Source organism: Euprymna scolopes, chromosome 24, assembly GCF_053919585.1.
Source record: "Euprymna scolopes isolate OS-2025 chromosome 24, ASM5391958v1, whole genome shotgun sequence".
Lineage (NCBI taxonomy): Eukaryota > Metazoa > Mollusca > Cephalopoda > Sepiida > Sepiolidae > Euprymna > Euprymna scolopes.
Window position 1 is genome coordinate 38,909,560 of NC_136505.1, and position 23,587 is coordinate 38,933,146.

The 23,587-nt window shown below is 31.1% G+C and overlaps 2 protein-coding genes across 3 annotated transcripts in view; one reads left to right on the forward strand and one right to left on the reverse strand.

Annotated features, from left to right (window-relative positions):
• Positions 1-2,462: 2,462 nt before the first annotated feature.
• On the reverse strand, positions 2,463-22,261 carry LOC145246662 (nascent polypeptide-associated complex subunit alpha-like). The gene is made up of 7 exons (XM_080108373.1): positions 21,898-22,261; positions 12,885-13,036; positions 12,404-12,497; positions 8,602-8,732; positions 7,932-8,069; positions 3,958-4,080; positions 2,463-2,642 (listed from the first exon to the last, which is right to left on the reverse strand). Exons 2-7 carry the CDS (start codon positions 13,026-13,028, stop codon positions 2,628-2,630), a joined length of 645 nt encoding a protein of 214 aa, XP_079964499.1. The 5' UTR covers positions 13,029-13,036; positions 21,898-22,261; the 3' UTR covers positions 2,463-2,627.
• The window catches only part of LOC145246660 (annexin A6-like), a 143,609-nt gene continuing 142,279 nt past the window's right edge, over positions 22,258-23,587 (forward strand). For both annotated transcript variants that reach the window (XM_080108371.1, XM_080108369.1), the window contains exon 1: positions 22,258-22,393. In XM_080108371.1, coding sequence (XP_079964497.1) covers positions 22,366-22,393 — 28 coding nt within the window. In that variant the 5' untranslated portion in view covers positions 22,258-22,365. The remainder of the gene's footprint in view (positions 22,394-23,587) is intronic.

Here is a 23,587-nt window from a genome sequence, read left to right on the forward strand (position 1 = left end):
AAGCAGGCTAAAAAAAGACGGTCCCAAATCAAAGGAAATGTGCCTAGACGTAAGGATTCGCAGCAACTTCCTGAACCTTCTCCAAGCAACACAAGCGGTGATGAGGTGACAGTGGCTAACAATACGGACTGACAATCTGGGTGTGTCAAGTTGATTTTGTTTCACATTTATACATGTTGGGAATCTTCATGTGATCCCTTCTAAAATTACCCGATGTCTTTCTAGAAAGAATTGAAAATATTTGTATATCAGGGAAACAAATGCCAACAATAATTATCTGATCATTACAAAAAAAAAAAAGATGCTCAATAACAAGTATGGCATCACAAACCCCACATGCAAATGTAGTTTCAACATTAAATATGGAACCATTTACATTCGACATGTGCCACCATTTGACCATCAATTGTATGTGCAATACTCAGACATTTGCAACAAATATTATATGGATCAGATATCAACAAGATACTTCTTGTGGACCTATAGATTGCACTGGCAGCATATAACGCTGTTTAAACAAGGGAACATGCCCACATCCTGCAGGTTGAAACCAATACTGAAGGTAAGAAGTTTTATTTTCATGCTGATTTTTAGGTCTTTTGCTCTTCATACAAATTTTCCAGTTCAATCTGAAGACAGAAGATCCTATGGGATATCCACATGGAACTTGCTTGATCGTTTCCAAAACCATGAAAAGGTGGGCAGAGTCCAATCAATACTCTTGCCGTAATTATTGATACAAACACTAAGATTTCTTATTGACCCACCAGTGTACTTTCCTAGACATGCTCAAATATCTTCTCAATATCAATGAATGGAAAATAGGCTTCCTGGATGCTTTATATTTTTTCTTCGAGTATTTAATGAAAAATGGCATTTGTAATGCTTGCCTTTGAATTGTATTGCATTGATGCTCACCATCCGATGGCTGCCAGTCTATAAATCACACTCAGTAACTAAATTTCAAGCTAGGGTAGTTGCCACGGTCAAAGGTTTTCTTATGTAGACATTTAGGATGTAGATCAGCATCCAATCATTTAGGGTTAACATAAAAAAGTTATCTTCCTCTGCAACTGATTTTTGTTTATAAATATTGCTGAAATAGAGCAATATATTTTTGTCTGCAAAATTGGTTGTGACTATGCATTTTTGTATCTTTCTTGTGTTAAAAAAATTTACGGAAGCTTAAAATTATTTCAAGTTTCCTTTAAATTTATACCATTTTGTTTTGCTTTTAAACTTAGTTTTCATCATATCTATTAATTAAATTACCTCTTTTCATTCTTGTGTACGTTTTTTTCTTACAACTATGTGACAAACATTGAATTTACTTTTTATTTACTAGAGGGAATGACTTTACATTTTTCATCTCAATTAAAAAAAAAAAAAAATTTCAAAAAGCCTTGAAAACATTGATATTTAAGTGATTACATAAGAATTTTCACAATATCAGTTTCAAGTTTTACATAAATTTCAATCAGAAAAACTTGATAGTAACAAAACTATTTTTTAATAAATTAATTTTTCTCCCAAAGATGAAAAATTCTCTTCCCTATTTTCTAGAGACGTTTTTAAACTTCTAAGAAATAAAATAAGATTCCTAATACTATATTTTATTTACCAATTTATTTCAAAACAGATCTGTATGGCAGATAAGAGATTTTCAAGTATTTTATATTTAAAAATCAATTCAAAGCTCATATCTTACAACTTTAACATTTCTTAAATTCAAAAATGTAAAATTCTTCAAATATTTTAGTTTTTAACTAATTCTAGATTATGATTTTTCAGACAAATGAAATTTTAAAAAATAGAAATTTTTAAATTCATGAAGCATTTTAACATGCGTTAAAAAAAAAAAAAAAAAATAAAACAAAATGCATTGTGAATTAATTCCAACCAGTGATACAAATCTGAGGTGATCGTCTGACTTGCCATTGCTTTCTCACTTCTCACCAGTTGAAATTGGAGTGAGAATAAAAAGACTTACTAACTTTTGCATGAAGGGATCGAATTAGATAAATTAAGGATATAATAGATTTGTAATGTTAGATAAAAAGTGTTTCTTTTTTGTTAACACTATTTTTTTTGTATGCAATCTTTTATGATGGGACAAAGCACAAATGTGACTTCGCTATCCATTTTCTATATCTGCATTACACATTCCATCTTATTGACCATATCTAAAAGATGTACATTTGGCGAAAAATGACAAGGCTTACAAATCCTTTAATTCTTTTAAACAAGCCAAGCTTTCATTCGATGCATGCCATGCAGGAACTGACCAATGGCCACTATCAAGGGTTCCGTATGGACAAGTAATAAATTACAATTTATGTATATAGATCCAATCAACTATGAATCATCCATCTTCAACCAAACATGCATAATACCTTAATAAAAGTACCAGAAAATGTGTAGAATTAAAATCTTTAAAAATCAAAGACAAAACTGAACAGATATTTAGGGGGAAAAAAAAACAAATTTATTGTACAAAGATTTGTGTGTGTGTGTTTGCATTTTTATTCATGATCATGATAGAAATGGGTTCAAACCACGTTGAAAGGAAATAAAACAATCCAGAAGGAACAAAAAAAAAAAAAAAAATCCAAGCTCAGCTACAAATATTACATCGTTAATTCCTGAAAATAAAATAAATAAACACATTAATAATGCACAAGAATAAATGGTTGTCAAATAATCCGTACAAAATAAACAAAAAAGTTTTTCATAAATTACAGATAACATGAAAAGGTTTTGACTAAGAAACTTATTACCACATCAAAAACCTATTTTTGAGATTAGAAAAAAAAATCATTTTCAAAGAGGACACCTCCTTGTACTTGAAGGCATAAAAATTTTAATTTCTTCAGATGTTTTTTTATTTAACAATCTTCGTTAAAAGGGTTATATTTGTTCTATTAAACTTTTTATTGTTTAAATAATTTGATTGCTTGTATTATTTTAAAAAATAAAGATTGAAAACACATTTTAACTCAGTAATGAGCTTTGGAAGATTGTCTGTGAAAAAAAGAACACAATCGCCAAAAGATAAGCTTTTATTATTTCTAGTTGGCATTTGGGGGGGAAAAAAAAAAAGTCACTTGCAAATGCGACTGTTTCACTCACAATGTAAAGCTCTGCTATTACAGATTTTATTAAGCAAAATTTTGGAATTCTAATTCATAAGTTAGAATGTCATCTTTTAAAATGAGGCACTGGGATAGAATTAACTGAGAGTTAACCATTTTTTTTTTTGTCAACACAAGAAAATGGTGGCACACTTTGATAAAAGAAAAAATATTAATATAAAAATAATTGAAATAAAAATTTGTTTTGTGGTCTGTAGAGTCAATGCTTTTAAAAAAATTCAAATGTATATATCTCTTAGCAAACTTTGGTAAAAAAACAAGAAAAAATAGAACTGGATTACAAGATAACTAGTTTTTATTATGTCTACAACCACGTTGATACCAAGTGAATAAGACTACAACAGCGCTATTTCTGAGAATGAGTAATTTGGAGAAAAATTTTAAAAATAATGATCGTACAATCATTTATAATAACACAGGTGTGACATGCCACTTAAAAAAAAAAAATTGAGGGAACTCAGTTTTTAACATAAGAGTTGTTACTTTTTTTTTTAAACTATAAAAAATTTACAAATTTTTTCCACATGGTACAACTATGCAGATTCAGTAGAGAATACACCAGTTATGAATGCATAACTTTTTTTGAAGCCCAATTTTTTTACAATAAAAGAATTGCTAATTAACTAAGTGAGACTTTATCAAATTAGGAAGGGATAAAAAAAAAATTTAAGACAAGCAACACAGGGTCAGCTGATTAAATAAAAACAAAAACTTAGTTTATATAAATAAATGGTTGCTTTTTGTTTTGTTATATTTAATAAGTACATCTTAACAAAAAATTTCCTTTGAAAACTTAATTACTTACCATAATTGCATTGACAATATCATTGTTATTGTTTTTCAATGCTTTTACAGCTTTTACCCGGGATACGCTGGCTTGTGACATGACAAGTTCAATATCTTTGGGTTCAACTCCAGTTTCATCAATCTGTAAAGTAATAAAAAATGACAATTGACAAAATAAATCACAAATCTGAAGAAAAACCAAAAAATAATATAAAGAGACACCCATAAACATAAGTGCTTTAACCTCATTTGAAGTGTAGATTTCAAATATAAACAGTAGGTACGGTAAAAAAATGGCCGAAGAATGGCGGAAACTGATAGAGACAGTTTTGAAAGCTGGCTTATAATTTTTTGTAGATTTTAGATTACTTTTTGATTGTACCTATTTACTATGCCTCCCCACGGGACAGAGTTAGATACCAGGGTCGTTTTTTAACGTGGAGAAAAGGTACAAAAATAAAAATTGTCTCTGTCGTGAAGGATTTCTCCTCCACCGAAAGAGAACAAGAAAATGAAGTGCAGCATCTGAAGAACAGATACTACACTTTGATCTTGACCAAAAGGCCAAGTAGTTTTGATTGTATTTGAAAAATTAAAGCCTAAAGGTAATTTCCAAAGGGAAAAATATTTTTTAAGTTATAATGAAAAATGTTTTCACAGCTACATTTGGAAACTGACAAGTTCAGCTAAATTTTGGAGTTAAATAAATTCATTGTAAAAATCCCTTGAAAGATAAATATTAGTTTTCTGGGTCTATTTCAAAGATAATTAGTAAAGTCCTAAGATATGGAATAAAAAAAAAAAAAAAAAAAAAAAAACTTAACTAGCCAAGTGAGAGATTCTGGCTTCACACAATCCAAACAAATGAAAATTCATCTAAATGGGTTTCTACAGAAGCCCAATATTTCAGAAAGTCAAAAGACAATCTGAAAACGATGTCAGGTTATGAGAAGGACGGAGTGCAAAACCGAACCCCCCCCCCCCGCTCCTCAGCCGTGGATCAGTACATTCCTATCATGTATGTTTGTCATTTCTATCATTTCTTATTTTTTTCTGTGTTCCTACATTTAAATTAAAAAATTTTATTTTTCAAAATTATATAAAAATTATAAATTCATCTATGTAAGGACAAGGAAAATAGAATCTTACATATAAAAATTATGTTAAAAATGTAATCTAAAAGAGGAAATACATTTTGCAATTATAATTTTTTTTGTGTGAAAATATGAATACACAATGCTAAATTCAATAATATTGTTAGTTTGAGAAATTAATTCCTTTGAGTTACATCAATTTCGTAAATACGAACTTTAGGGGCTTTTTTTCGTAATGTTCCGGAAAAAAAACATTTTTATTGTTACAATTTATGATGGTTTATTTTCATAAAAACGCAAAAAACTTTCTTTTTTTTAACAACTGGAAACCATAAGTTTAAAAAAGGTGTTTTATTGTTTACGCAATAATACATTTCCACTAAGATTCAAATAAAAATAATGAGTCCATTATATTCTGTGATCAATACTGATTTTTGTTGAATTTTTAAGTAAAGGGAAGGCTCAAAATGTTTATACATTCATTTTGCATGTACCTAATAACCAGTTTCAATCAACTCTACATATATTGCTCGTCTAGTTACCTTGTAGTACTGTGACAAAACGAATCTAAGAGAAATAGCAACTATGGAATGAATAAATAATCTCCAAAAGCGGTAGTTTTAAAGTATTGATATGATTGGGGAGTAGGATAAACAAAAAAAAAAAAAAAAAAAAATATAGAAAGGATTGGAAAAAGGATTTCTGCATGATAGGGTTAACACCTGGATTAATTCTTGTTTCCCTTATCCCTTTGTCCTCACATTCTAGGAGCGATGTTTCTGACGAGAGGGAAGAATTGCTTTCTAGACCAGAACAGATTCCATCTAACGTTATGAAGTTTTTAACCTTGAAGTCTTTTCTTTTGTTCCTTACATCAAGTGATTTCATGAAAAAAATAAATAAAATAAGATTTATTAAATATATCTAATGTTTATCACATAATGCACCCCTCCAAATACACACCGTCAAGATTAGGTGTCCAAATGACTAGGTTCTCTACCTGATCTGGAGGTCCTTTTTACATTTAACGTTTTCCTATATACATAGGCAGGCATGAATCATTTTGGAGTATGCTACCCAAGTAATAAATCTTTAAAAGATGGTACCAATATCAAGCAGCAAAGGACATGAGATGGATACCTGGTTCTAGCATGCAGCATCACCAACAGAAATATAAATCTATCTTGAGGAGAGTTTTCTAATCATGGTCTCCAATCACCAACAAATGTCTCATTCTATCCTAACAAAACGACATTCTGTGTTTCTGCACTGTTGAACAACTTGTCAAACAAAGTTGTGATGATATGTATCTCATGCAGGTTTAAAAGTCACATTGGACAAACATTTAAACAGTATATAGATGCAATATCTTCAGTCATTTTATATGGCTTGACACACTTTCCTATTTTTGGTCAATAAAACTGATTAACTGTATGATAGTTATTTATAAGAATTTGGTATACAAACAACTATTTTATAACACTAGTACATAAATATGTAGTAATATGATAAATTGTAAAGAAAGTTAAATACCTCATTATATAGGGTGTCTAAAAAGTCATTGAAAGTTGAAAATCTGTCATTTCACCATTAATGATTATTTCTTTTGTCTATTTCAGATATTTTAAAACATTATTTTGGGAAATTAATTATGGATAAGAATAGGATTGAACAATATATGCAAGCTGTGAAATTGTTTAACCAAATTCAGGTGTCAACTATTTTGACTCACAGAGCTTATCAATGGCATTTTCGTGTAACAGTCCTTGACTAGTCTCGACTTTTTTCGTGGGGATATCTTAAAAAGTTAACAAATCCCAAATCCTGCAAGAATTGAAGGAAAATATCAGGAACAAAATAAGGGAGTTAAATTGCAATCCAGAGATTCTGCAATTTTTCATGAATGTTTTTGAAAGAGCACAAATATGTGAAGTTGAAAATGGGCAACATTTAAAAGGCATTATTTTTGATGAATAAAAGCTGTTTGAATATTCCAGTGGTTTTAAAATTTTCTCTATGTCCTAGTCAGATTATGTCAAAATTACAGAAAGATTATCAAAAATAAAAAAATCTATTTAAGTTCAAAACCCTTCAGTGACCTTTTGGACATCTTGTATTTACTACAAAGATGCAATGTGGAAATTGAATCCATAATTACTACATTATCAATGTTTTTGTGTATCATTAAATCAAATATGCAAATGTACATACCTTTTAAAAACATTATAAGCTTTCTCTTACTAATGATTATATAGATTTAAGTTTTGTCTCGTGTAAACAATCTAGTCTTTTCCGAAAAATGGGAGTAAATTTAGTGCTTGTCTAGAAATGTCCCTATATTAAAAATCAAAAATAAATCTGTTTGATGCACATACTCATGATGAAAAGATATTTTTCAAAAAATCATGTAGTTTTATTTTTACAGCAATTTTTAAGCAATGAGAATTCATAGGCCTTACAACAAAAATTCTGCAAGTTGAATTATGGCGAGTTATCTCCCTTGCTTCTTTTCAAGATAACATCACTACTTGGTTAGCCACAAAATTTGATTTTGTTAATTGCAAATAAAATCACTGGATCAATTTTTTTTAATATATTTTCTTTCAGTGAGAGGTGCATACACTGTAAAGATTTTAAAATTAAAAAAAGATTTTTTTATAAATAGAAATGGATTCTGGACAAGCAGAGTTTTTAAATCTTTACAAAATAAACTTTGCACATTTGGCACTTTGCACAAGGTTTTTACTAGAACTTAAAATGTTAAAGTTTTTACAAAATAACTTTGAATAACATGATTAAATTAGAATAAGATGTATTGTAGTTAGGATTATTTTGTCTTGTTTTTTTGACAAGTATCTAATTTTTTATTAAAACAGTATAAAGAAAAAAGAAAACTGACCTCTTCCTCTTCTTCCGATTCCTCGAGGATTGGCTGTGAGAGAGGATTTGGTGCACCATCAGAACATGTGGCGGGATTTTCTGGAGCTTTGAATTTCTCAGCAGCTGCCATTTGGGCTTGCTGACTTAAATCTTCAATCTGAAAAATACCAAAATTATTAATTCTAACAAAGTACTTTTTTTTTTTATCAAACAAAAAGAAACTATTTTGGGACAAAAAACCTCTATAGACAATCCTATATGAACAATTAGGTCTATCCGGCATTACCCAGAGAAAAGGAATTACAAGGAAGTTCTCTTTTTTATGGCATAACAATTTAGGGATTAATTTTAATGCTAAAACAACTATTTCCAAAAATTCTCTGTAAATTAAATTGACTCAAAAACTGATATAATTTATCATATTTAGGAAATGGTAAAAAATTAAAGCATTATAATTTCCTCAAAGCATACGAGGTCTTTAATAATACCCTCTTAAAAGAAAATAACATAACCCAAATGTTATTATTACATAATACATTCAGTATTTATGATTCTGATATTCTCCAAATAGCATTGAATAAGTTCAATATATCTATCACATACAAATTTGCTTTTAAGGCCACTTTCTTTTTTTTACTATTTGTAAAAGAAAAAGAAAGAAAAAAAACCTAAAAGATGTAAAAACAAACCTTAGCTTCACCAAATACAATGTAGGTGTCTGAAGCAGGACTTTTGTAAACATCAGGTCGGTTGATAACAAAAAGGATGTTCTTTGATTTACGTATTGTTACCCGGGTGACACCCTGTACTTGTTTCAAACCTAAAAGGAAAATAGATTGAAGACATCAATAGAAAAGTGATATTTTGCCTTTATATTTGTAAAGGATTTTTTCCAAGTTTTATATCACATCTCTTTGGTATTCAATAAATTAAAAAAATTATATGGAAGATGTAAACTATTACTACAATACAAACATACATATCTGATAGTTCGCCACAAAAATCCATTTTAATTCCTTTTTCAACATTAAACTGATCTCACTGCATCTTAAAATGTTTTCAGTCACACTGATTTAATATTTCTTATAACATTTTATTTTTGACAAATTGCCACTAAATATATTTTGTACAATATTAATTTTAAATTTACATTAAAGTGTTTAATTTCTTTTTATGTTCTCCATCGTTAATGTTTACCACAGCACCCGTTTTATTTGCCACTTTGCACAATGTGGGCATTTCAAGGTAACGCAATTCCTTTTCCATCACGGAATTTGATAGACTAATATATTGTACATGTTCTTTTTATCTGATAGAGTAGCATAAAAAAATAGCTTAAGAATGTTTAGGATGAGGTTGCAACAAAAGGAGGAAAATGCTGTAGTGTCATATCTTCATATGAAATGTACTTTACAAAAGAATCACAGCAAAAGAGAAAAATGTATTTTCAGATTTTTTTTAATTGAAAACAATCAATGCGAAATATGTTTGTAAAATTTATCAAGCAAAATTCTTATTTTATCTAAATAAAAAAGTAAAAAAAATTTTTTTAAATTTATTCAAACAGCTTCACTTAATTCAATCACAAAATATTTTCATTTACACTATATATACATCACAGGAAACCTTATAAAATCAAGGCTATAATTCATTTATAGTTTAGTTCTATTTATATACATATTTTAATGTTGAGACAATGAATCGGAATCTGGAATAAAAAAAAAAAAACGAACTTTTGAGGATATCAGAAAAAAATTGTGCCTATTTTTCGATGCTAAAAACGATTCTTTTTCTTTGTTCTGATTTGTTTTTGGTTAAGACAAAATTTTTCATGGCTGATAAAATGATATTTCTTTATTGATTCTAAACTACCAGTAAAACTAAAATCAATAAATAATCTTGATAAGTGTATTTCTGTGATTGTCGGACTGACTTCCTCATCTTGGTTGTTATTGTCACAACGTTTCGGCCGTTTTGCCCTCCGGCCTTCGTCAGGTGTTTTGCATCAAACTGGGGAACCGTTTGTTAGGAGTCTCGAACCCAACTCTTTATTATTATTATTACGGGGTACAGTGTTCGGACTCCAGCTAGGCTTTGGGACATAGTTGCTGATTCTGTTTTGAATGTTACTTTTTCACTGTCTTCGTTCAGGATTGAACTCAGCACCTTTGGGTAACTGTAAACTTTCATACAACGTCTAGGACCACTCAGCCATATGTCACTGGGAACACGGTATCCCCGTAATAATAATAAAGGGTTGGGTTCGAGACTCCTAACAAACGGTTCCCCAGTTCGATACAAAACACCTGACGAAGGCCGGAGGGCAAAACGGCCGAAACGTTGTGACAATAACAACCAAGATGAGGAAGTCAGTCCGACAATCTCAATCAATGAAAACACCTCATCTCAAAAATACAGACAATTACTGTATTTCTGTTTATGAAATTATAAGTATATATTTCATGGCTTTTAAGATAACTCCCCCACTCCCAAATAACTTTACATTTAGAAATTTAACAGAATCGCAATCTGTACTTTAGAACAGAATTGGTAATTGTATCATCCCATCCCTTATATATATATATATATATTAGTATAATAGCTTTAAAAAAATTTCCCAAATCAATTCTCCTCAGTTGGTAGCTTATTACATCTCAAAAGGAAAATTATGTCTGTTGCATTTTTAGTGGCTTACTCAGATAAATTCCTTTAGGAAAAACATTTTGAACAACTTACATGTTTAAAAAAAAATTTACATGCACTGCCAATATTCTTATTATGAAGATGATTTTATGTATTAGTGCCATGACGATTAATCGGAATCAGAAAAATCAGAACAGTTTGTGTATTTCCTGATGCTAAATACGATTCTTTTGTCTTTCCTTATTTGATTTTGTTTAAAGCAAAATCTTCCACTGCTGATAATATTTACTGATTTTAAACTATTACTAAAACTAAAATTGATATATCACCTCCTCCCACAAATCTATTTTTACGTTCGAGAAAGTATATGCACATTTAACATGTAAAAAATGACTATAGTTAAATATTTAGAGATTTATAAAAGAATCTGAATCGGGAATTTAGCAAGGAACCAGTAGTTATATAGGAATCAGGAAAAATATTGCAATCGTTCCACCACTAATATACATATTATACACACACACATATATACATGCAATAGTTTTCTCTTAATTTCATTATCATCGATAGCAATATTATTTAAAGTGATTTAATGAACAAAGTTTAAAATTCAAAATCAACTTCCATTTCATTTGTTTTATCCAGTTACATTTTCATACACATAACTAAAACTTGGGTTATTTTGGAATAATTATTTTTTAAAATAAACTGTATAAAGTGGAATAATTAAGTTTTCCATTAATAATTAAATACATTTATTTTAAAACTCAAAAGTTTTTGTTATTGGCGGTTGATTATTATTTTGATATTATTTGGTATGGGGGGGAAAAAAAAAAAAAAAAAAAAAAAAAAAAAACCTTCTCCCTCTCTTAATCTAATTTATAAAACTCACTGTGTCTGGTCTGTCTCCATATTTTCAAATTCTATCTCTTCCAAAACAAAAAGTTGCAGAGTGGCGACAGAGGCCTCAAATTAGTTCTTTTATGGATCTTTAGTCAGTTAAAACAGTAATCATTTCATATGCGTGTCACATTAGTACAGTGGCAACGTCACCAGCTTTGCTTCCGGTTTTGATTCTAGCTGGTGGTACCCAAATGCTTTTACTTTTGAAATCATGACTATTATACTATAAAACAAAATCTGGACAAATTAAAATATATTTAAGCGTATTTTACAACAAGCAACAAGTACAAACTATTTCAAGTTACTCAGTCGGTTAAAATTATTTCAGCAATTTACATTCCACTTTTTCACATATTTATTTGATTATTTAACCAATGTTTTAATCGAAAATTCATTTTTGTGCCTACAGAAAATGAAATCTATCACTTTGGAAAAAATAGAAAAAAAAAAAAAAAAAAAAATACAATTCACCTTTTATTTGCTTCTTTTTTTTTTCCTTAATAAAATTTGCCTGTTCATGAACAGTAAATTTCTTCAATATTGGAATATATCAAATAATACGACAGCAATCTTTTTACTCTTTTCCTCCAAATTACCAAAATGCCAAATGAAAATTATTTCTTTGGTTTTCTGTGAAAAATACAACTTCAATAATTGCTGCCTGGAAGGTTAGTAGATTTTGCTAGTTATCGATAAATTTCATTTTTAAAACCTTTATTTTTGTAAGATTTAATATCAGATATATGAAGGAATTTTGTTTTCATTTTCCTCTAAAAAAAAAAATAATAAAATTATTGCTTTCACTAAAATTTGAACTATTTTTCTTCATAACATGAATTGTATCTACAGTTACTTAGCAAGGATTATTTAAAAAGAAAGAAAAATTTTTTTTAAATCTTCAACTGAAGATTATTATAAGATAAAAAAAAAAGTGAATATACTTACCAAGTTTAGACATAGCTTTTCTAGCCTTTTTCTCACTTCGGCTTTGTTTAGCTTTGCTGACTAATTCTTCTGGCAAACCTGCAACTTGTGCCACCTAATAAAGTCCAAAGAAAAAGAAAACATTATAATGTTAAATCTTCATGATTGTTGGCTGGTTTTGTTTCACAGCATATCAACCCTTTTCAGGTTGTTTAATATCGAATCCAGTGATTGAGGAAATTTTTTTTAACAGAATATTTTTTTTTTTTCAAGTCGGTTTCTATTTAACCCATAGTTGGGACCCTAATAGGTACTACCACTCCAAGTCAGAGTGGACCTGGAAGCAATGGCAATTAATGGCTCCACAGTACCCAAAGCCCGTAAGCTGGGGCATCGCCATCGGATATAGTTTAAGGTCGTATCCAGGACCATAAATCTTCATGAGCATATATCAACATTAAGAAAAAAATTGGGATTTGGATAGACAGAAAGTGTATTTTACCTGACTCTGTTGAGATGGTCCTGGTGCATCCTGAAGCTCTGGTATCGAATCTTCAGATTTGGTGTCAGAATCAGCATCATCGTCATCATCGACCTCCTCTTTTTTGGTATCTTGGATGGGTTTTTCTACGGCTTCAGTAGGCATGATTGATCCTGACAAATAAAATTCAAGGTGGAATAAAACAGAGTCTGCAGATTGGAAGACTTTAAAGTACTCAGTTGGAAATTCCTAACATTGAGAATTTAGAGAATCGCTAGCAGTCAAGCCTTATGCCTTCCAAATTTGCAACTCTTCATGAAAATCAGAGATTTTCTTTATAAAGGAGAAGGATACTTGGAAAAAACAACATAAGTGTTTTTAGATATTTTTTTTGAAAATGTAGTTTTCACCAATTGGGTCACTTATACTTTTTTTTATGCCAAAAGTTGTCAATCTTAATATAAAAACAGAATTTATTAAAAGAAAAAATTCTGCGTGTATTTTTTTTTTTTTTACATTGAACATGCAAAATACTAATGAATCAAATTAATACAAAAAAAAAATCAGAAATGAACAATCAGGTTAACAATTGACAAAAACAGAAGTTCTTTCAGATTAAGAGGGGGAGGAAGTCAAAAATGTTTTTATAACTAAATATTCTTGTTAATCACAGAAGAGGAGATCGAGATTGAAGTACACTTTTTTTTTCTTTTTTTTTTTTTAATTATTGGAGTCAAATTTACTGTATTTACCTTTATCTTTCCTACCTTCAGTAATAGGAGAAATCTCTCTGAAATTATTTTTGTTTAAATCCATAGTGCCTTAGTTGGGAAGTTGAATTTTCTCAAAATAAAAAACCAACCTCATATTAAACTTTTTAACAGATTCACACAATTCTTCTAACAAGTTTCACTTTTTCATTAATAAATAGGCCAAGATGGTGGTTACCTTTGCTAAAATTAATGAAATTTTTAAGAATTTACATTTTAATGCAACAATTTGGTTCTTTATCATCAAACCCATAATATTAGATGGACCCAATAAGTATGAAGCAAAGCCAAATGAATGTATTCTTGACTATCACATTAGTTTTAGAATTAACTAGCATTTCAGCCCGGCGTTGCTGGGTGTTTGGAGGTGTATGTTAAGCAAAAAAAAAAAAAAAAAAAAAAAAAAAAAAAAAAAGGCGGTCAATTTTTTTTAAACTTTGACCCCTATTATAACCGCTTAACATTTATTGTTTTGGACTCAAATCAAGTTAAGTTAGATCCATGTCCAAGGAATCTATATCTAAAATTTCCAGTATTTAGACCCAAAATTGTCGGAGGAGTTTGGTAGAGTTCTCAAAGGTCAAATCGTTGAACTTTGACCCCTTAACAGCCAAATTTCTGTCTGAAAACCGATCAAAGATTTTCCCAAATCTCAGTACCCTGTATATCAAATTTCGAGTCTGTAGACTTAAAATTGACAGAGTTATTGCATAGGGAAATGTACACACACACGTTTACTTTTATAGATAACAGGACATAATCAAGTAAATTCCAGTGGTTACTAATTCCACGATTATTTAAAAATATTTAATTTAACAGAATTATCTCCCTTATTATCTTGGTAGATCTGCTCATTAACTAATTAATCCCATTCATTTTGTCCCCCACCCACACTTTATAAACAAAATGGTTGTATTGAGAAACCAATTTACTTTTATCATCTTAAGAGACAATTCATTCTCCTTGCTTTACTTAATTAGACACACATTCCTTTCTTCCCAAATGCAGTACTTTACAATTCAAGTTAATTGATTAAATACTAATTGGATCAGCTCAAAATAATGTCATAGATATTTATTATTAGCCAGCAAAATTGGGGACGACACTCAAATTTACTGAAATATGTAACATTAAAATTTATAAAAATTAATCAGGATTTCGACTACCACCAGGTGAAATTCAATCCTAGTATTCTCTACTGCTACCTCGTATTTAGGGTTAGTGTTAAAAGGAATGTTTTCACGCTATTTATGTAAATTGCAACATTTATTATTTATTTCACTTTTAAGAAATAAATTTAGTTGGCACTGAGGCAGAATTACCTAATTTTTGATTTGGGGTTTACTTATCAAACTAAGTTAAAAATTCTGGGTTTTTTTTTTAATGGTTTAGATTGAAAGTATGAGTAAAATAGATCTGAATTTTTGTAAAAAAAAAAAAAATCTATTCTAATTAAACTTAAAAATTATGATCACCTTTTTATTTCTTTTTATTATAGTGGTGCCACTATCCTCAGTTTAAAACAAATGAACGATAATACTTGACTTTCAAATCGAAATGGAAATCATTTCAGGTTTCTGAATTTTTTAGATAATCAACAATAATTTTATATTATCCAGACTACTGTTCTCATCTAAAGTTATTTTCAATATTTCGACTGATGTAACCCCCTCCTGAGTTTTTTCCAGTACAACTCAGACAACAGCAGTCTTTATTTAATCCACAGCTGGAGCAATAGCATGCTCTAAGGATCCGTGGCGTAATAAATAAAGTATGAAGTAAAATTAATTTCTAAATGACACTCTTCTAGAGGCTGAAGGTTCAATCCTCAGTGCGGTTGATAATACTAATAAAATTGCAAATTACTCCAAGCTTATACATGTTCATCATAGCTGATAAATGTACGCTACTCACATAAATTGAATAAAGGCCAGAGTTTGATGGGTTTGTTTCACAGATTCGAAAAAGTTGTCAAAGAACAAATATATAACAAATGTTATCAAAAGGCAAGATAGTTACTTTTCTACCTAACTGGATAAGTTTGTTAGGATTTTTATTTAATGCAAAACATTTAATCGGTTCGAAAACATACAATGTTTATCGATATATTTGAAAAAAACAAATGGCGGCAAGCTCGCTGTTGAATGAGTTTGGAAAAAGGAGTCCAAACTAAAAAATTATACCATATACTGTTAGAAACCCACCAAATATGTTAGCCAATGTATCGGTACCATATGTTGAAGGAGTTTCTAACAGTATTTTGTAGTTTTTTTTTTTTTAGTTTTAACTCATTTTCCTAAACTTAACGTATCCTATAGCGAGCACACCGCTACGACTTTTTATACCAATACACTGTTTTTCAAACCGATTAAACATTTTTACATTAATAAAACAAACGTAGATTCCATGAGCAGAGTTTCTTTCTCAGAAGTGCACGATTGTGGAACTCTCTTCCGTTCGCCAGTTTCCCACCTGACAACTTGGATGTCTTCAAATCCAACATAAACAAATTCCTGACAAACCGCCCCCTTAAGTAAGACACTATCAAATCTCCAATACTAATGATTACTACAATACTATCTCATTGATTACTGTACACTCAAATAACCCTTATCCCTGAGTGGCCTCCGGGCCTTGATAAGTGTTAACTGGTGACCCCCATGTAAAAAAAAAAAAAAAAAAAAAAAACTAAAAACTGATCTTGTCTTTGATAACATTTGTTATTTGACAATTTTTTCGAATCTATGTGTATAGTAAAAACAAATCCGTAAAATTGTTTTGCTTTTTTGGTAAATATGAAAAATTACTCCACCCTCGAAAATTCCTTGAAAATTACCACTCTTATAGGTTTTTGGGGTTGCTGAAAACGAAAATAACGTTTAAAATTACGGCAAACGAGTAGTTTCCAAGATATGAATAAATGTTAGTTTTTAAAAAAAGATCACTTTTCTATATTAATTTAATGTAAAATGAGCACTCACTTTGTGGCCACGATTTTTTCGGGGGTGGGTCTTTCCACCCTCGGAAAATCCTTTAAAATTACCACTAACTTTTAAAATTCCAAGAAACAAGTAGTTTCCAAGATATGAAGAAATGCACTCACTTTATGCTCGCTTTTGGTTGTTCGTTCTTTTTTGGGGGAGGGATATTCAATTATAGAACTTGTATAGTTTTTTTAAGAGGTGCTTATGCAGTTTAATTAATCGTTTAACGTAAGTAACGCGCCAACATTAACTGAACAGAAGAACTGTTTAATATTTCACAAAGATTGTTTACATTTTGTGGGAGGCGGTGGAGGGGCGGGGGGTGTTGTGGTGGCCGCAGCCGCCACAACACCCCCCGCCCCTCACAAAATGTAAACAGAATTTTTGTAAAATATTAAACAGTTCTTCTGCTCAAAAAATTACTTAAACTAAGCACCTGTTAAAAAACTATACAAGTTCTATAATTAAATATTCCTCTCCAAAAAAAGAACGAAAAACAAACCGGCAGTCCTCTCCTCTACCCTCAAAAAAAGTAACCATAAAGTGAGTGCATTTCTTCATATCTTGGAAACTACTTGTTTTGGGGAAATTTAAAAGTTAGTGGTAATTATAAACGATTTTCCGAGGGTGGAAAGAAAGTCCCCCTCCCCCCTCGAAAAAAAAAATCATTTTACGTTAAATTATTATAGAAAAGTGATCCCCCACTTTTTTAAAGCATACATTTTTTCATATCTTAGAAATTACTAATTTGCCGTAATTTTAAACGTTATTTTGATTTTCAGCAACCCCGAAAACCTATAAGGGTGGTAATTTTAAAGGAATTTTCGAGGGTGGAGTAATTCTTCATATTTACCGCTTTTAGGGGATTTTTTTTTTTTTTTTCTAACAAATTTTACTGTTCTTTGACCGAAAACCACCATGGGGCGACAGCTTAGTGCTGGCCCGCATAATACAGAAGAGTCAATTATTTCGTGTTTATTCAAATTGGCACTGACAACGGCAATTAAAAGTAAAGAAAATACCGAAGTCTATGATGTACGTACTCGTCACAGAACAAAGATGTCATTCCAAAAATTATGTAATTTGTGAAGTAATTTTTTTATTCAAGAAAATCAATTTACGATACTAGTACAGAGTGCACTTATTGATCCGTGCTAAAATAATAACATTATTTAAAAAGCCGTTCTTAACATGAGGAGCGGAGGGTGTTTGGTAACTATTCTATACTTCAACTTTACAATTGAATAAAAAAAAAAAAAAAAACTTTGATTAAACTTGGAAATACGATTTAAAAATTAGCGCGGATAAGTGTACTAGCACCGATATTTTTTTGACAGTACCCCCAACCTCCTATGTCAAGGACGGCTTCGAGGTTGGGGGGGGGGGTATTCTAAAAGACGTTCTTAACATGGAAAGGTTGAGGGTGTATTTGGAATATGACATTTCGTTCTGTAATGAGCACAGGACTCAGTATTCTCTTTACGTTCAATTGCCGCCATAAGTGCCAATTGAATAAGCATCCAAATTATCAATCCTCATTTAACAAATTCCGAAACAGAAAATGTAATTTTTTTTAACAACAAAATTTGGTACTTATACAGAATACGGATCGAGCTGAAATAACATTCAGAAACGCATTCTTAACATGTGGAGGAGGACTGGAAGTCTAGGAGTAGGATTTTTTTTTTTTTACGCATCTGAACGAGAATCATCTCCTCCTTCCCCCATAATTTTTATAGTAGTATATTTTCGAAGTTGGGTTGTTTCTTCCGAAAGCCGTTCTTAGAGGTTGTGAGTGTTTATACTAACGCTAGGTTAGGTCGTTAAAAAAAACCTGCAGAAAACACCGGTTAAATTTTTTTTTTTTTGGGGGGGGGGGGAATTCTCGTTCAGGCCCCCTCCCCCCTTTAAATTATTTTGTACTTTCACCGGCGGACCTGAATGATACCCTATATATTATATATGCCCAATCAATAATAATCTATGAAAAAAAAAAAAAAATCTCGTTCAGGTCAGCCCTTTCAATCTAACAATTTAATAAAAACAGCGTAAATATCAAATTTAACTTGACAATCATATCTAAAATAAAACAGCGCAGGGTACTCCTTGGGCGTTGAGTTCCATGACGGACGATCAGCAGAAAAATTTAAGCGTTATTAAATGTTTACTTTAACTACAACAGAACAATGACCAATAAAATATTTGGGGGGGGGGGGATCGCTGATAACGAATCTGATATTCAAACCCGTCGCAAATTTACCGTTTGCATGGTATTAACCCCTGAACCCTCGCACTATTTTGTGCCAACTCACCGCTCGTTTATGCTATTGTTACATGATGCGTTCGCGCATGAACACGCGTAGTAAGGTGACTTGTCACATCGCGGAAGAATTTTTTGCAGACAAGAAAGTTTTCAAAAACAAAACGTGGTTCATTTTTCTGTGTTACGTAGTTTTTGATGCTTTTTTTTTAATTGATCTAAAAAGTTTTCACGAGCAGTTTACAAAAACTTTTTTATTTATTTTTTTTTTTTTTTAGGGTGGTTTTTCAATTATAAAACTTGTACAACATTTAACAGGTGCTTTTGCAGCTTAATTTACCATTTTCCCGTAAGTAACGCGAACGCGCCGACATACACCGAGCAGAACTTTAATTTTTCACCAAAAATTCGGTTTACATTGGGGGGTAAGGGGGACGGGTGGTGTCGCGCGCGCGGCAACAGTAAATTAAACTGTAGAAGCACCTGTTAAATGTACAAGTTTTATAATTGAAAACCCACCCCTCCACAAAAAATAAAACGAAAAATAAAAATGTTTTTGTAAACCGCTCGTGAAAACATTTTTTAGATCAATTAAAAAAGCATCAAAAACTACGTAACACAGAAAAATGAACCACATTTTGTTTTTGAAAAGTTTCTTGTTAATTTAAATGTCTGCTAAAAAATTCTTCCGCGATGTGACAAGTCACCTTACTACGCGCGTCCATGCGCGAACCGCATCATCAAGAATAGCATAAACGATAGCACAGGAGGGGTTAATACCATGCAAACGGTAAATTTGCGACGGGTTTGAATATCAGATTCGTTGTCAGCGACCCCGAAAACCTATAGAAAAACAAATTTTATTGGTCTGTGTTCTGTTGCAGTTAAAGTAAACATTTACCGATTAAATTTTTTTGCTGGTCGACATGGAACTCAACGCCCAATGAGTACTTCAGCACGGTCCGTATTCAGCCTAAGTACCCAAAATTCGAAATTATCGATTCAATCTTCAGCATCACTTTTTATGAAAGAAAAAAAAATGCATAATAGATTGAAACAGATTAGTCTTAATTTTTTCCAGTGATTTTCAAAACGCATTAATTCAATTCATTAGGTTAAATATATATTTTTATAATGAAAATAGAATGTTAGAAAGAAAAAGAAACTCCATGGCACTAGTGTGAAATAACGAAGACCATTTTTGGATTTCAGGCATAAGGTTTCAATTGATTTTGTTTTTAGTAAGCCTGTTGTTAAACGTTCAAGCTTTTCCGGCAGAATTTATTTTTTTTTTTTTTTTTACTACACATTTGAATAAAAATAGCCTTATGGAAAACAAAAGCATATATAAACGAACCGCGCTCAGTTAAAAAAAAAAAAATGCGTATTTGATACATCTACTGAAATATATTTTAGATAAGTTTTCCAAATTAAATTTCTACGATATAATAATTATTAGGTGAAAGTATAGAATAGTTAAAAGCCCAGTCCCATCTTAATGGATATTTAAATATTTCAGCCGCAGTAAACCGCAGAAGTATCGATTCTTTTAAATAATGAAAAAGCACTCATTTTCGTCTTAAATTTTATTTCTTCGTTTTTAGCATAAAATCTATTTAAAATTAGAGGTTTTCTTGCCTTCTCATAAGGAAATGAATGAAAACTGAAGCTCACTAAGCGAGCATTTTGAATTAGAATAAAAAGTTACCTCAATCTAAATTAATCGTGAAAGGATAAACGTATCAAGAGCAGATACTACACTTTGCTCCTAACTTCTACATGCAGATTTTAGAGATTAAGCAGAGAAGCCAAGAAAAAAAAAAAGGCGGCAAAAGATTCACAAATAAATGTAAAAAATTAAATGTTACCAAAGGCAATATAAGTTACTCTTCTACCTACCTGGATAAGTTTTGTATTTTTATATATTTTAAAGCTTTTATTCGGTTCTAAAAAAGAATTAGTGTCGAATTTATAAATTAAATCGACAAAAACATGGCATCTTTGAAGTCAACAAATGGCTAAAAACTAAAAAAAATAACAATATTAATAGAAATCTACCCAATAAGTGTCACCGTGAGACTTGAGTGGATTTCCATCAGTATTTTTTATTTATTTTTAAACTTTTAAGACATTACTTACTCTCTGAACACAGCATGCTCGAAGGTCGACCATGTTGCCTGTTTAACTTATAAATTCGACACTAGTTCTTTTTCGAATGGAATAAAAGCTTTAAAATGTTAAAACAAACTTTAATTTTTTTTTTTTTTTCGGTAGGTAGAAAAGTAACTTATCTTGCCTTTGATAACATTTGTCATGTATCTAAATTTGACACTTTTATTCGTTTGTTGGCTTCTTTGATAAATACGCCAGATTTCAAATAAAACTCATGTATTCTAGGTACTAAAAAATAAAAAAAAATCTCGACATCGGAGTTATTATTTCGTATAAAATAAACATTAATACGATTCTCAAAACGATATATATGTAACCAGAAACAAAAGGAAATTAGTCGAACCTTTTGCAATAAATGAACATTTCTAATGAAATTCAAATAGAAATATAATAGCAGTATTTTCTTTATGGTTAAAAACTTTGGCTACATAAAAAGCTACGAAAAATATGCAACTCCTTCAAGAACACAAAAAAAAAACTGCACGAATTGTCTTAAACAAATAATAAAACCTGTAATTATAAATGATTTAAGATATCAAAAAACAAAATAAAAAAAAAACGGAGATACATTAATTTTTAAATCCTTACATATTTAATTAAAAAAATTAGTTTATCTCAAATGTTCACTAGTTAATTTCTTTTTCTTGCGTTAATTTCTTCCTTTGCTCCATCTATTGAATAGATGCCCACATGATATTACACATGCTCTCGAGAACCATTTTATCAACTACTACGGCATTAATTGTAAAACAAAACACTCAGTTTAGATTAAACGATGAATAAGAAACATCAGGAAAGTAGATGACATTTCCGATGAGACGGTAAAAACGAGATTAAATGATATATACCTGGAGATTAAGGTTAGAACCTTTGAACAAGATGACAGACACACAGGAAAAGGAATTAAGAAGTGGTAACACGCATGCTCAGTAGGCGCCACAAAACAAATAAGCAAAGAGTTACTTCCCCTTGGATAAAGTTAATAAATTTCTCGCCACTAGAGGTTAAATATTCTTATTCTTTTCTTGCCGGACGGGGGCATTCTCCCAGGTATTACTGTCTCCCATTAAGCACAAGTCTGATTTCTTGCTGGTTGCCGAAGACGATCTTACTAGGAAATTGCTGATCGTGACAAATTTTGCACATCTCCAGTGGCTTTTTATGGAGGTAGTCTCTTTCCTCAGCTCGTTCAGAGAAATCATCGACCAAAGCAATTTTTTATTATTATTTTATCCCATCCAGAATGGGCAAACGTTCAGATTGACGACTTAAACAAAATTTGATGTTGTTGTTTGAAAAAAAAAAAACTATTTCCAATGAAATTCTATTTAGGCTTTATCGAAGGTAAAGTACTTTTGAAGTGTATATGTCAGAAATACTCGAGATTTTAACAAAAAGTTGTAACTTGTTAAGATAGAGTCGACCTCGACAGGTACATTTTTTTAAAATATGTGGTTTTAAGCAAAAACAACAATACTTACTTGTCATGTCGGAAATAGTAATATATCCAAAAATTACGAAAGTTCATTGTTTGAATTTTTATTAAAAAAATATCTATCGCCGTGGTCTGAAACCCGTCAGTCATGAAAGTGGTGAAAAGGGAGATAAGTATGTCCCCTGTATTCACGATCTTCAAGATGTTTACACCTGCGAGAAATTTAATCTCACATAATTTAGGAGTACTGGCAGAGAAAAATTGACACAGTGAATGAAAGGCAAACTTACCAAAACTAGTCGTCTTTCTTCAGAGTTGCAAAATCGTATCATTTTGCGTCTCAGCTGAGTCTTTTTTTTTTTTTTTTTTTTTTTTTTTTTTTTTTACATTTTCACGCCAAACAAGGCACATTGCCACTTTGGTGTAGGGGGCTACTATCAGGGGCAACAACTACTGGGGCACTATGTTGGGATTTGGGCAGCAAGATGTCAGTTCACGTTACACTTGAAGTTCTGCATGGATCCAGCTGCCTGTCGGTGTCTACGTCGTGGTGGCACAAGTGTTTGCAGTTCGTCAGAGCATTCACCATTAAAATACTTGTAGAACAGGCAGAGGGATGCAACGTTTCGTCGATGGGACAGAGGCTGAAGCTTAGATACCAGTTCAGGGCATATCAGATTGGCGACTCTCTTTTGAACCTTGTCTAGGAGCGAGAGACTAGCAGCAGATGCACCAGCCCAAATGTGACAGCAATACTCCATACATGGGCGAATGGTAGCCTTACAGAGGTACAGGATACTTTCAGGTGTCAGTAGCTTTCTAGCACGGTAGAGAGAGCCTACCTTCTTCGCAGCGGCCCTGGCAATGTTTTCAATGTAATTGTTCCAACTCATGTTTCCTGTGAACGTTAGGCCAAGCAGTTTGAAAGATGTACTCTCAGATAAGGAGTCACTGGCCATTGCTATTGGTGGCAGAGAAGGTTTCTTATAATTATTGAAGGAAACCAGTTTAGTCTTGGCAGCATTGAATGTGACCATCCGATTTCGTCCCCATTCCACTACAAATTGGAGGTCTTCCTCTAGTGCTTTTGCCACTTCTGTAGA